The 14,766-nt window shown below is 41.6% G+C and overlaps 1 protein-coding gene across 1 annotated transcript in view; it reads left to right on the top strand.

The window, feature by feature from the left end:
* Nucleotides 1-11,366, top strand: part of LOC310858091 (solute carrier family 23 member 2) — a gene marked incomplete at both ends in the record, with an annotated part of 77,601 nt that extends 66,235 nt beyond the window's left edge. The window contains 2 exons of the mRNA XM_083764149.1: nt 9,546-9,641; nt 11,179-11,366. Coding sequence (XP_083620275.1) covers nt 9,546-9,641; nt 11,179-11,366 — 284 coding nt within the window. The remainder of the gene's footprint in view (nt 1-9,545; nt 9,642-11,178) is intronic.
* Between the last annotated feature and the right edge of the window lie 3,400 nt (nt 11,367-14,766).

Raw genomic sequence — 14,766 nt, 5'->3', positions numbered from 1 at the left:
TTGCTTTTCTTTTATTCTCCATTGTTCTGTAAAGCACTTTGAGCTGCATTTCATGTCATGAAAAGTTTTATTATTATTGCGACGGCAGGTCGCATTTACTATGACCCCACGCCTCCATATATGGTCACGCCTTGTGACATAACACCTCCATTATGGTCACGCCTAATGACATCACGCCTCCATATATGGTCACGCCTCGTGACATGTCACGCCACCATATATGGCCATCTCCATATATGAAGGTCACAACACTGACCTCATCTAACTCACGATTACCATACATGGAAAAGACTGGATCATCACCTAGATCTGCATATATGGAGCCGGCCAGCAACTCTACATCAGACCCCAAACCCTTAGATATCTCGGTACACTCAAGACACGCTCCATACTGTATGGCCAGTACAGAATTCATTCCATAATGTTGATCTGACCCCTAGCCAGTGCTCGCACAGTAGTCTGTCGTCTCCCAGGCAGATGTGTGCACGCGACCTCCCCTTTAGGGAAACACTGGAGAGGAGAGGAGAAGGTGAGTCAATGGCAGGTCCACAGAGGAGAGAACAAAGCACAGTAACGGCGTGACGTTTAACTGTCTTAACTCTAAACACTGAGGGCCTGAGTCTGGCTGTCTAACTTTACCAACCATAGACTGGAGAAGAACTGGCGCCGAGCAGCAGGCAGGCATATATATATGGCTCTTGTAGCCTCTGACACTGATTGCTGACGTCGCCGAACAGGAGTGGAGAGTGGAGCATGGGAAACACCTGTGCTGAGGTGTGCTGTGGAGTGCTCTGCGTCTGTAAGGGTTGAGAATGTTCCGCGGTCACAAGAGCGGAAGTGCTGACCAGGTGTAACTCCTAGCTTCGAGAGGAGTATAGTCTTGACTAAAGGCTTGCCGAGTAGATGAGACTTCGGGTTTAAAGATGGACAAGTTAAAAGTTAAGCTTAGTTTTAAGGCTTAGGTTTATATTCTTATACGGACTTGACTGCAGTTTATAATCCGACAGAGTGATTCTGGCACGATGCCTTATAAAAGGAGGAGGTGACGTAACGACTAGGTAGTCGTGACGGCAACCCTGACAGCGTCCCTCTGGTGGCGCTGACGGACACAGAACCCTCACAGCACATATAGATGTGGAGTCGATAGGGAGCGAGACGTGACAGCACTGAGAACTTGACCTGTCTGGTCATTTCAGGTCTTCTGGCTGGGCTACTTACCTGAACAAATCCTCTTGGCTATAGTAGCCTCCCCACTGCACCCGCCAACGCTATCCTGTGTCACTGTGTGTAATCTGCTGTAATCAGCATGGCCGGGACAAAGCCGTTTTGACGGCGGATCTCTTCTACACGAACACGCACGCACGCGCACGTGTACAATGCACCCACAGCAAGGAGGGGTAGAGACAGCTGGAGTTCTATGAGAGCATAAGTGGATGTTTTCTGTTCAGACCAGGAGACATTGGCTGCGTGTGTGTGCAAGGGTATAGAGTTTCATGCAAGGGCACACTTTTACAGGAGAGCTAAAAAGATTTGACGGCAAGCCTACTTTCTTTAGTAGCAAGCCTACTAGAGCCCGACCGATGTCATATTTTTGGGTCCGATGCCGATACCGATTTTGGAGGGAACTACACCACCGATGCCGATACGATGCCGATGTTTTGGACCGATGTTTAGTAATTCATAAAAATTTTAAAAAATACATTTAAAAAACTTCTAAACTTCAAAATACGTTTTTTCTATTCAATTTAACAATAGAATACATTGAAAAAATTTAAATAAAATGTTTTGGCACATAAGGCTTTTTTTTTTCAAAATGAAATGCACCCTGACCTAAATTTGTACTAAGTCATACAGCATAAAATGACGTAAAGCACGTTGAAGTCAATTTGAAGACTAGAAAAAAGGGGCCTCATGAATGCAGTTCATTGATTTACCATAATGTAAACTTTATTACAAGTCATGGCAGCCCAAATGAGGTTGGCTCGCCTCATACTGACAAGAGAATGGTTGGAGAGACCAACCTGTATACACAGACAGTACAGTATCCATGTGTAACTAAAACAAAACATACATTAACTAATTTAACTTCAACTTGAAATGATCAAAGGAGTGTGTGTGTGTGTGTGTGTGTGTGTGTGTGTGTGTGTGTGTGTGTGTGTGTGTGTGTGTGTGTGTGTGTGTGTGTGTGTGTGTGTGTGTGTGTGTGTGTGTGTGTGTGTGTGTGTGTGTGTGTGTGTGTGTGTGTGTGTGTGTGTGTGTGTGTGTGTGTGTGTGTGTGTGTGTGTGTGTGTGTGTGTGTGTGTGTGTGTGTGTGTGTACACACTGTCCTTGCCACCGGTCAAGCCCGGTGGGTGCACACACACTGGGGGGTGAGGCAGAGACACTGGGGCATTCTGGTAAAACGAATTGGCAGAATCCTTTCAACATTTTTAACAAAAGTGTCAGTGATAAAACTCAAACCGTATCTGTAAACTTGCAGTATGTCTGCAATCTGCATGCATTCTGCAGTATGTCTGCATGCATTCTCAATCTCTGCTACAGTTGAATGAAGAGTAAACACTTCTTTTGTTTTCTACGCTTTGTCAAAGTGCCGTGTTAGGCTCTGCAGCATGGTGCTCCTCAAGGTCTGAATGCCCCTGGTGTTTTCACCCTCTTGCTGCAGCTGCAGCTTCAGCACTGCCACAATAGGAAGGATACATGAAGCAGAGGCCTCTGCTTGGCTCAATTCCTTGGTGATCTTTTCAAATGGAGTCAAAGTGTCAACCAGCTTTGAGACAATGTCCCACTCTGTAGCAGTTGGACAGGTGAAGTTCCCAAACTCAGCCGCATAAAGAGTGAGTGCACGCCTTTGCTCATACATCCTTTGGATCATGTAGAGGACAGAATTCCATCGAGTTGGCACCGCTTGTAGTATGGTGTTTGGTTCAACTCCAAGCCACACTTGAATGTTGTGCAACTTTTGCTTGGCCAGCACCGAATGACTGAAGTGTGTTGCAATCCGCTTCATCTTTGCAATAAGATCTCCAACCATTCTCTGTGCTCCAAGGCCATCATTGACAACAAGCTGCAGAGTGTGAGCACAGCAGCTCCAATCAGGGAGTTCGATAAGTCTCATGCCTTTGATCATGTTGGCCCCACTGTCCCGAAGCACCAGTAGCACACGCTCTTTATCTATGCCCCAGAACTGTTCAAGAATGTGTCGCCAACGTATTCTGCAGTGTGGGACCCTGACATTGCTTGAGTATTTAAGACGACTTGCTGTCTTTCCCAATTGTTGTCAATGAAGTGTGCAGTCAAACTCATCAGGGATTCTGTGGAGCCTGACCAGCAATCAGTTGTGAATGACATTTTGTCACCTGCATTTTCCTTTGCAACAAGGATCTTTATTTTCCCTTGAACCCGTTTGTGAACTTCATCTAGCATCACTGTTCTGTAGAACTTTTCACTCTTGAAAGTGTAGCGTGGTTCTGCTTTAGCCAGCAACCTCTGGATTCCAACGTGCGAGACGATTGCAAATGGCTCCATGTCAGTGGCGATCATTTCCAAGACAAGTTTATCATATTCTTTTGATCTTTTATCATCTGGTGTCCATTTGGACCCTTTATCAAATACTGAATGTAAAGTGGGTTGGCTTGTTTTGGTCACAGACAGGGTGCTAGTCTCCTCCTCGAGTCTTTCTCCATGGGCCTCCTTATATTCGTCTTTGTGGTGTGCTTGCAGGTGGCCCCACAAATTGCTAGTGTTCCTTTGGGAAGCTTTTGCGGAACCCTGGCTCACTGTCTCTTCACAGAGTGTACATGTGACATCATCATTCACTTTTGTGAAATAGTTCCACACTTTGCTTTTCTTTCTCTCTTTTCCTCTTCCAGGCATCTATAACAAGATGAATATATAAATTCATATATATGTATATAAAATATAAATATAATATAATATAATATAAAATAAATTAATAATTGTATTTTATTCGAACTACATCATAAAGTCCATTTAGCAAGCTTCTCTGTACATACAATTCTGTGGTTGGAAAAAAGAAATACTATATATGACACATGACTAAATTGCACCTTGCAATAATAGCCTACATTACAGTAATTTATTTGACACAATGACATTATTTATTCTGGTTTTGAGGGGCGCTCACTTCCCTCAGGTGTGATTTTTTTTTATTCATGTTAAGTTGTTGGTTGGTATGAATGAGGCCATGGATAGGCTGTGCAATAAGTGAATAGCACTTATTGTACAAGTATCCTGCCTAGACGATTAAGATTGTAGTGTGCACACAAAGAAAAAAGGAGCCTCGCGTCGCAGCGCATCATTAATTCATTGGGATTATTATGTTTTCTGCCCCTGGATGTCCCTCAGAGCCCAGGAGGTTGGGGGCTTTTTCCCCCGTCCCATGCGACAAATGTCGAATCGTTTTTCTCGGCTTATTATTATTTCTCGGCTTATCTAGAACTCTCTTTGGGAACTTGGGAAGGCATTAGTCATAGATAACTTTAACATCAGTCAGTATAATCGAGAGGTTGATGAGAAAAACATTTGTGGATTATAAATATACACACCTTTTGGCTTTACCGGTGCAGACTCAAGGAAGAGGAATTGAGTCAATGAAGAAGCGCATGTTGCGGGTTGAGTCCACAGTCTGTTGATATATCTCCCTCGGCTGGATAGTTTGTGTAAATGCATTTCAACGTTCATGTGCATGTCAAACAGAGAACATGTCACTGACTATAAACATCGGGACATCGGATTAAATAAACACCGATGGCGGGCATCGGCGCCCAAAATGACCGATACATCGGTGCGACCGACGGATCGGTCGGGCTCTAAAGCCTACTTTCCTTAGTGGACGCACTCTGAGCCCCCCACCACATTTTAAAAATGCCCTTTTTGGCCAGAAAGGGATTTCTTTTCTCGGGAAGGAACATCTTGTCTATGACATTTTTCTCTTGGCAATATTGGTAGAGGGTGCAGTGGATTAACTAAAAGTTTATTTTTATATATATATATAATTTTTATCCCACGATTTTTGTAACCCATTTTTCACCCCTGTGTCAATTATCTAATGTGATGCGCCAACCTGGGGAGAGCAACAGACTTGAACTCATGCTTCCTTCATGCCTGAGTGTCCAAGTTGCTCCTTTACACCTGACAGGGAGGAGTTTCCCTGGTTGGACGTAGCGCGTGGAAGGAACACGTTATTCCAACCAGTTCCTTTCCCCTCCATCAGGCGCCCCGGCTGGCCAGGGGGAGGCAGTTTAGAGACCAGGATTACTGCATGTTTTTTGTGAGGGTACCTACCCTAGGGGACACGGGGAGAACATGCAAACTCCACACAGAAAGGCCCTTTTGCCAACCCCGCCTCGTGTATGGGCAAAACGGTTTTAAGGTAAACCACACAAATTAGTTGCATTGGTGTGGTTTACCTTAAAAAACGGTTTGTCCCAACCCGACCATTTGGTGTGGTTTGGGCTTTAAAGGACCACTTAACCACTTTTCAACACTAATGTTCATGATAAAATATATTTTTTACTGCAGCACTTGGTCTATGTCTCATAGCAGGAGATGAGGGCTGTCGGCAGTTCAGTTGCAATGCAACAATGGAATTGTATCGTTTTCACAATAATACAAATCTAATATATATTTATGTTAGATTTGATTATTATTTTATCATGAACATTACGAGGACTTTTGCCCCACATTACAATTTACATGTACCCTGTCCTAGGCTATAGTGGTTCCCAAACTCTTTAGCACGTGACCCAAAAGATACATTTGATGTCTCCCCGTGACCCAAACTCAAGAAAATAGCCGATCTACAAGCTCACATTGCGACACTTTTCACGTCGCATTGTGAGCTTGTAGATCGGACGGCTATTTTCAGAGAGTGTGTGCCTCTAGGACATTTAAAGTGGGATTGGCTCAGGAGTGAACGGCATAGTCCCCATAACAGCACATCACACAGTCCCCATAACAGCACATCACACAGTCCCCATAACAGCGGCGTCTGTTGTGATTGGAGCCTCTCCAGGGTTGTTAATTTAACATTAAGGACGGGAACCCCTTTTAGGATTTGTTTATACCCTTCAGGACGGGAACCCCTTTTGGGGCTCTTGTTGCTACAGTATGTACTGTACATATACTGTAGCTTAGCTATACATAAAACATTTTTTTGAATAAACATTTGAAGTTTTTCAGAAAACTAAGGTCAGGATTTAGACGGCGTCTATAATAATAATAATAACTTTATTTGTATAGCACCTTTCATGACATGAAATGCAGCTCAAAGTGCCTTACAGAACAATGGAGAATAAAAGAAAAGCAAGGCAACGACATTAAAAAACAAGCAGTAATGCAATACAGTGAGGACATGAATAACAAAAAATAAAAGATCAATTAAAAGCAATGTTGTAGAAGTGGGTCTTTAGCTGAGCTTTAAAAATGTCTACAGAGGCTGCCTGACGAAGGTACAGTGGGAGCTTGTTCCATGCCGACGGCCCGTAGAAGCAAAAAGCTGCTTCCCCGTATTTTTTTGTTGCCATTTTTTTAGGCAAAGCGAGCAGGCCAGCAGTGGAAGACCTTAGGGGGGCGGTTTGGGACATATTTAGGCAGGCAGTCATGTAGGTAGGAAGGTGCGAGACCATTGAGAGCTTTATAGACAAGTAAAATAATTTTTAAATCAATCCTAAAAACAACCGGAAGCCAGTGCAGTGATGCCAAAACTGGAGTATATGTTCTCTCATCTTAGTTCTAGTTAAAACTCTGGCTGCTGCATTTTGGACAAGTTGTAATCTGTCAGTTGTTTTCTTAGGCAGTCCTGAAAAAAGTGCATTGCAGTAATCAAGCCGAGAAAAAACAAAGGCGTAGAATCAGCCTCAATCCTAAATGGGTTAACAAACAACGCGTCCTAATTCTAAGTATCAAAATAAATGTACTCTCTTAACCGTCTTCCTGCCATTGCCGAAGCCCTTCGGCAATTGAAGCATTAATTTGATATTAACGCTTGCTGCCATTGCCGAAGCCCTTCGGCAATTGCTCTTTTATAGTGCTTATGATTGATCAAGCCATAATGCTACTCACGTTAGCCGGTTAGCTAGCAATGTTGTTAGCACTGCACTGGATCGTTCATATTAATTCACCGTCGCCATAAGAATCCATTCTATCCGTTTCTTTCAATCGCCTGTATCTCCTATTCCTTGTCCCAGATGGCATTTTTGGTCAAAACAGCGTTTCTTTGACGGCACGAGCCGACGTTGTGGAGTGCTAAAATGTACCGGCATGATTCGATCATGTAAACAAAGGTTGTCTTGGCAACGTAAAGCTGGCAGGGATAAGCTCACTTCCGGTTGAGGCAAAATGTGGCTTTTCAAAATAAGAGCTCAAATTAAAAAAATGCTGGCATGAATTAGGTCCTAATTTCTCAATAAATGGCAGCAGTAAAAGGGTTAAGACTTAATCATAACCAACAATCCTCTGAACAATTCTCCGTTTTCTCAAGTGATCTAAAGCGACCACTGCGCGAACACACATGTCAGATATACTAACTTCCCAAAACTTCTTAAGAAGAAGGGGGGGGGGGGGGGGGGATACTTTAAAGAGGTTCAGTGAGTTCAGTGAGCATTTCTGCATTCCTGCAAATCATGCATTTTTGCATGATTTAGAAATAATGGTGACCTGGACAGGATTAGCATGATCCCAGATGTGGACAGTGTGTGGAATTAATTACTACTATTATTTAAACAAACAAACAAACACTCACCACTACAAATAATTCTAAGAAACAACCCGTAGTGTTCTCAGAAGTCTCTCTCTACTATACTTCATCAGTCTAACATTGCCTGGGCTGAAGCCAGATAATTAAATTCCTTCCCTTCTACCGGGGCTAGATTTCAACATCTCCGTAATAAATTGCAGTATTTGCATTAGGAAATCGAGAGCTGAATTTGTTTCGTTCATTGATTAATGACAATCAACTGAAATAACCCCTTTTAAATTCTGGAAAATCGAGGCCTTCTAGTGGTTATCCGGGTGACTCAGATTCTGGTTTGACTATTAAATGCATTTTCAGCAGCTTTAAAGACCCATAAATGCCCTCCATCCCTGATCTTTATATATTATCAAAACTTTCTGTTGAATTTACTACAGTAGCTGCTCTATTATTGTTGTGAAGGACCCAGTGAACTACTGTATAATTACTGGTTGGATACGTTGTGTTCGCCATTGTGCATTGATTCGGATGCAGACGCCCATGGTAATAATAATAATAATAATAACTTGCATTTTTATAGCGCCTTTCAAGAAACCCAAAGCGCTTTACAACATAGTACAACAAAACATATGGTGGAGAGAGAGGACCATTTATTCTCCTTAACCCATTCTGACCGGGCACCCATTTTGGTGTCAGCATCATGTTATGCTTTAGCTATTGAAAAATTGCAGATCTACAAGCTCATATCGCGCCACCGAGTGGCGCGATACGAGCTTGTAGGTCTGCTATTTTTGAAAAATCGAAGACACTTTTAGAATCTGATCTCAGGTCAGAATGGGTTAATAATGAAACTGTCAGGATGTAATAGACATTTTTATAATCTGATCTCAGGTCAGAATGGGTTAATAAACGGGTGCTACTGAACAGCAGGGTTGTGTGTGGTTTCTGTACTAAGCAGAATATGTACGTATTCGGGATGTCCCGATTTTTCGCTTCCGATCCTGATACCTCAATTTCTGTGTTAGCTGATACCGATATACCGAATACCGATATAGCTATCCAGTATAGCTATAGCTATAAACACAACACGAGATATATCTCGTGTTGTGTTTATAGCAGACTCCTCACGCAAACTCCACATGCCCCAACATTTTATTACCCCTGTGTCGGATCGCTGGTTAGACTGGCATATTCACCGATACCGATATGACCCGATATATGACAAATAAGGGCCGATCCGATACTTTTCCCGATACCGATACAGTATCGGGACATCTCTAAAAAGTTGGTGGCATTCTTTGTCATACAAGATTATCCTGTACGTTTTTGTCATACAAGTTCCCAACATTTGCAGTTTCAAGAAATAGTAAAAGAAAGAAACTAATAACAAAGAATAAGTGCAAAGTCAACTATATGCTTAAAACAGCAATACAATTATAGGCAAAACCGTCTTCTGGTGCCGGTACAGCAGATCAAATCACAGTCACTTAAGTTGTGCCTGGTTAAAATAGCAGCAGATTTAGAATCACTGTGAACTAGGAAACTAATTCAGATGAAATCATCCATGTTTTTGTCATTATATAAGTGGACAAGAGGTGAAACATAATGGAGTAATAGAATGGAAAAGTTAAAAAGGTGCCCCAAGTAAAGGTTCTATTTGTGTCTTTAAGTGGTTGTTGTGAAGTTTGTCTTTGTACTATGTTGTTGACATTGTTGTAATATGCTGTCGTTTTAACTTTTGTTTATTTGAAAATGTGTCTGTAAACCCTAAATAAAAACATAGTTGAAAAAAAAAAAGAAATCATCCATGTTTTCTGTCCCTCTCTGCTTTCAGGAGTTGCAGAGCTGGATCAAGTGATCGTGGTTCTGTTCACCACACACATGTTCATTGGAGGCTTTTTTGGCTTTGTGCTGGACAACACCATACCAGGTATGACATCACATCAGCCCCACCATAAACACTTCACTGGTGTTCATGACCTACTGTAGCAGTAACCAAGTTGCACTCAGCACCTTCACGCACTTCAAAGAATTGCGCGTTCTTCTTTTCTATTATTTTATTTTTGTTTTTTGTTTGTTTTTTTACAACATGGGCCTTTATTTTGGATCATTTTGGCGAAGGGTGTGTGTATAACAGCCCTTTGAATTGTTGCCACATGTAAGACTTCTTTGGAATAAACAAAAAACAGTTATCACAACACTAATGCAACATAAAGAGCCGTCTCTGCTCTGATTGACACGCTGTTGGACACGCAACGCAGCACGCTCCGCTTCAAATAATCATCCCATCCATTCCATTGTAATCAAGACTACTGGAATATTTTCAGACACATATGTGCCTGTAATTATAAACCACCAAAGTGGTAAAAGAGGCACTCAAAAAGCGGCAACACAAAATACAAAGGTGCAAGACTGGCTCAGATGCAATTTCTCATTTTATTGAACATTTTGTGCATTCCGGCAATCAGCCTTCCTTAGAGCATACTTTTTAATCAGCTGAAACGTGCAAGCGAAACATTCTCAATAAAACGAGAAAATGCATCTATGTAAGCCTGTCTTTCATCTTTTGTTTTGGAGTGCCGATTTTTCCACTTTGATGGTTTATGATTTACAGTAGGCTAAAGGCTTTTCAAAATAAGAGCTCAAATTAAAATAAAAAAATGCTGGCGTGAATTAGATCCTAATTTTTCAATAAATGCTAGCGGGCAATGGGTTAATGGTTGATTATGTTATTATTCATTATGTCTAGTCTTTTAGTTTGAGATTGTCGGAAAAGCCACAATATTAGTTAAACTCAAAAGACTAAAGAACACTCGGTGATGTGGATCACTCAGCGTGGGACAAGCCCAGGGGACGATCATTTCATTGTGGATTAGCATGTACTACAATATGGCTTGGAATTTGCAACAGCAATGGCATTGAACATGATTTGGATCTGGACTGCTTCCGAGAGGGGTGTGAGTAGGCGACGGCGGAACATTATGAATGAAATGAAAAAATGGTCCACAACACTCTCTCTCTCTCTGTCTCTCTCTCTCTCTCTCTCTCTCTCTCTCTCTCTCTCTCACTGGAAAGCAATTGAATGGACTTGCTTGTATATACTGTATATATATATATATATATATCGTTGCTGTCGGAAGGAACCCTCATAACTCCATTTTTGAGGTTTTTGATTATTTTGTGTGTTGTTTCGAAAATATTGAACCAATGGAAAGTAGTAAAAAGTGCTTTGGACAAAAACTCCATTGGACCCTCAAAATGTCTGCAAAAGCAAGTAACACCACCATCTCTCCCCCTCTCATGGAAGTAATATTGACAATATATACAACACCAACTTTGATGAGGCTGTATTGCTTTGTTTAAAAAAAGTATAATGGTTTTCTTAATTTCCTGAGAAATGTATATTTTTTATGTTATGAGGTTTCCTCCCGACTGGAGAGATATATATCGTTTGCTTATTTTTTTAGGAACCGAAAAAGAGAGGGGCATAAAGAGTTGGCGGAAGAAGGTGGAGGAGGAGGGCAAAGGTCACTCTGTGGACCTGTCCTGCTACGACATCCCGCTGTGCAATGGCCTCCTGCGGCGGTTCAAATGCTGCCAGTATCTGCCCTTCCTGCCGTCCTACAAGTCCCCCGAGCAGAGATTACCCGCGTAGCGAGTACTATAGCGACCCCCTGGAACGACCCACTAGCTGTCTGTGGATATGCCAACATATAACAGTATGATCTGTAGCATCTCTGTTCACAACCTGGAGTAGAAGTGAAGTGGCTTTACTGTACATGCTAACACTGACACTTGCCGTTCTCTCTGTGTCTCTCTCTCTCTCTCTCTCTCTCTCTCTCTCTCTCTCTCTCTCTCTCTCTCTCTCTCTCTCTCTCTCTCTCTCTCTCTCGCTGTCTGTTAGCGGAGGGCAGAACAATGCTTCATATTCACTGACATCACTGTGAAATCTGGCATTTTAATGTAACATTGCTATTGTGGAGTGGAGGGGGTGTTCAAGAGCAGCGCTCTCTCTCTCTCTCTCTCTCTCTCTCTCTCTCTCTCTCTCTCTCTCTGATGGTGCTTTGGTTTTACTGTACCGGGTACAGTACCACATGATATGGGCAATGGATTTCCATATCCGCTAACTCAAAGGATTGCTTGATGGACCGTTAGCTTGCTTGTTAGAATGCACATAGCTTACCAGTGAAGAGAAACAATTAAGACCTTAAATCATCCTCTAATACAGATATTAGAGCTACTGTATTATGAGTATGACACTGCTCTCTGAAACTACTTTGTGACCCAAATGTGGGGCCCAACCCATGTTGGTGTACACAAAGTCAATTAAGCAATATAGCATTACTCTGCCAGATTTGGAGATGGAGTTTAATGTCTGACTCTTTTGAGGGACCAGGAGAAGGGTGTGTTTTGGAGGGAGAAGTGTGGGTGAGTTTTGGTCATTCGTGTTGGACTACTGTACCTCTACTGTACCTCTCCAGATGTAGGTTTGCCTATACTGACAAACCCAACCCTCTTTGCTGAGATAGCATACTATTCTGAGGGAAATTGTTTGCAGTGAGCGAAGACCTGCAAGTATCTATATTATAAAAAAAACGATTTGAGCTGCTGTGTAGCTGTATATAGGCCTACAGTCATAATTTAACAACTATAACCTGAAAATACTATAGAGAAATATCGATCTAAAAAAGTATTTTTATCATATTGAGTGACTGTTTATTTCTTTAAAAAAGTGAAGAAATAAATTGTTTGTTCCATAAATGTAAAATAATCGTGTATAAACATTCCTTTGAAATGAGACTGACACTTGATTTCAACATAGATATTGCGATTTTAAGTCTTACGGTAAGATTAATAGACTAAAGGAAACATCTTTTTTTTTGCAGTGTTAAGCATCGCATTCACATAACACAGTTTTATCATACTGTAACTACCTCAGCGAGCAGATTACAGAAACCTTTTTATTATATATTATTACCACCATCTAGAAAACCAACTAACAGTTACTGTCTATGTGGTACATTTAAGAGTTTCCTTCTAAAAGGCATCTCATTTATTTGATTATTTTTTTATTTAAAGTCTTCAATGTTTTACAATAAACTGTAATTTTACTAAATTTTATAGAATATACTTTGAATCGATCCTGAGATGATGCAATAAAAGGATGGTTTTCAAAATAGAGCAATAAAGCCTGTTTCTCTTCTTTTGCACACATTTACTGTGTCCTTAAAAGTCAATTCATGCCACTTCCATGACATCACAAAACCGAAAGAAATGCCTGGCAAACTCAAATGTTGGATCATAGTTGATAATCTATGAATAAGCAATCATAGTATCTCTTAGTTACACCAACATTGTTCTTGTGAGGCACTTTTGTTGATAGTATCCTATCGTATCAGCGGCTACCAGGGGGCATGTATTGTCAAGATGCACTGTTGCTCAATTCCGCACCAAACGACGTGGCACAAACACTGTTCACACTAGTATGAAAAGTATCTGGGCACAAGAAGAGACTACCCAAATAAAAATACTGGAGCACTCGACTGGCAAAAGAGTGTACATGTTATGTAATACTAAGTGTGAGCCAGAACATAGCAGCCAGGAGAATGAGACTATAGCAGGACACTGCCAAAGACAACAAGAACTGCCAGCAGGCAAATCGGTTCTGTGGAAACCACCACACAGGCATCGATAATGAGGACGTCCCACACTAACATCCGTGGATGTACTCAAGAACAAGTACCAACGAATTGGCCAGAACAGTATGGAGAACCGGAAAGTGACGATGGAGGGCTCTTCTGAGGACAAGAGAGAGAGAGAGACTCGACTGGGACTGACATTTCCACTTGCATCTTCCTCAGAGTAAAACGGACAAGAGGAAAGAAGGGAGGGTATACCCTCCCCTTTGATGATGCCAATGCAAAGAAAAGAAAAAAACACTCATGGGAAATGAGGGGCGCCCACTGTATTTATATCGACCACATGATGTCTTACGTCTCATTTCGTGCCCTAAACAAACATTAAAGTCCATAGACTTGGCTGTCAAATTATTTACATCGGTGGTTTTCAACCCTTTTCATATCAAGGTTCCATTATTTATTCAGCATTTAAGCCACGGACCACCATTTGATGACATTTAGCCTCTCAGACCCAAAAACCAAAGAATATTTGGTTATCCCCCCCCCCCCGTCCTTTTCTCCGCCCCTGCAAGCATTCCCAGCACAATGGCCACTTTTCCTTCTCCATGTCAATTCTTGGGACCCCAGCAACCCTACAATTTGCTCTTTCCATTCAAAATGCTTTACACTTAGCCAAGGGGCATCCAGGTACAATTGGCATCCAATAAAAAATACACAGGTGTGTCAAAATTGAAAGGCAAAGGCAAAAGTGGAAAGTTTAAAAGTGAAATAATTAAAATAGAATTAATTAGTAATATAGTTAATAATTTAAAAACTATTTTACGGCTGCCTCTAAACGCCCAATAAAATACAATTATAATTATAAAAACAGGCCGCCTGCAGCAGTGCTTGCGCATGTTCTCTTCTCTCTGGGCCGTATACAAGTTTATTTGTGTCAGTAGAGACTGAAAGTAGTTGCTTTTTAAACTTTTTAAATTAGTTAAAAGGTCACATTGGAAAACAGGTCGTGTGGGGGCCAGCCTGACCTGCGGGGGGGCATGTCTTAGGGAGAACAAGCATCAGCTGATCTCAGTTAAGCCATTTTGAGCGGGAACCCCTTTTGTGGTTACATACATTATGTTATAATTTAGCTTTTGAAAAATAGCAGATCTAGTAGCACTCCGCCACGAAGACTCCTATACTAGATCACCTGATGAAGGTCGCCCGCGTGGCCGAAACGTCGTGTCTTATAACTTATGGTGTTTTAAATAAAACACCATTGGAGTGTGCGGGACTTTCTTCTCTTCACAGTAGACTGAAAGTAGACATGTGAAGGATTATGGACAATCTTGTGTTTAGTTAAGTTAAAGCCATTGTGGCGTTTTCTTTAATGACGCCCCGTCGGAAGGAAAATCTAGGACAGAATGGTCTCAGTAC

This window comes from Protomyctophum parallelum, assembly GCF_964188405.1.
Source record: "Protomyctophum parallelum genome assembly, chromosome: 4".
In the NCBI taxonomy this organism is placed as follows: Eukaryota; Metazoa; Chordata; class Actinopteri; order Myctophiformes; family Myctophidae; genus Protomyctophum; species Protomyctophum parallelum.
Note: the sequence above shows the minus strand (reverse complement) of the source record. Positions and strands in the feature narration are given on the sequence as shown.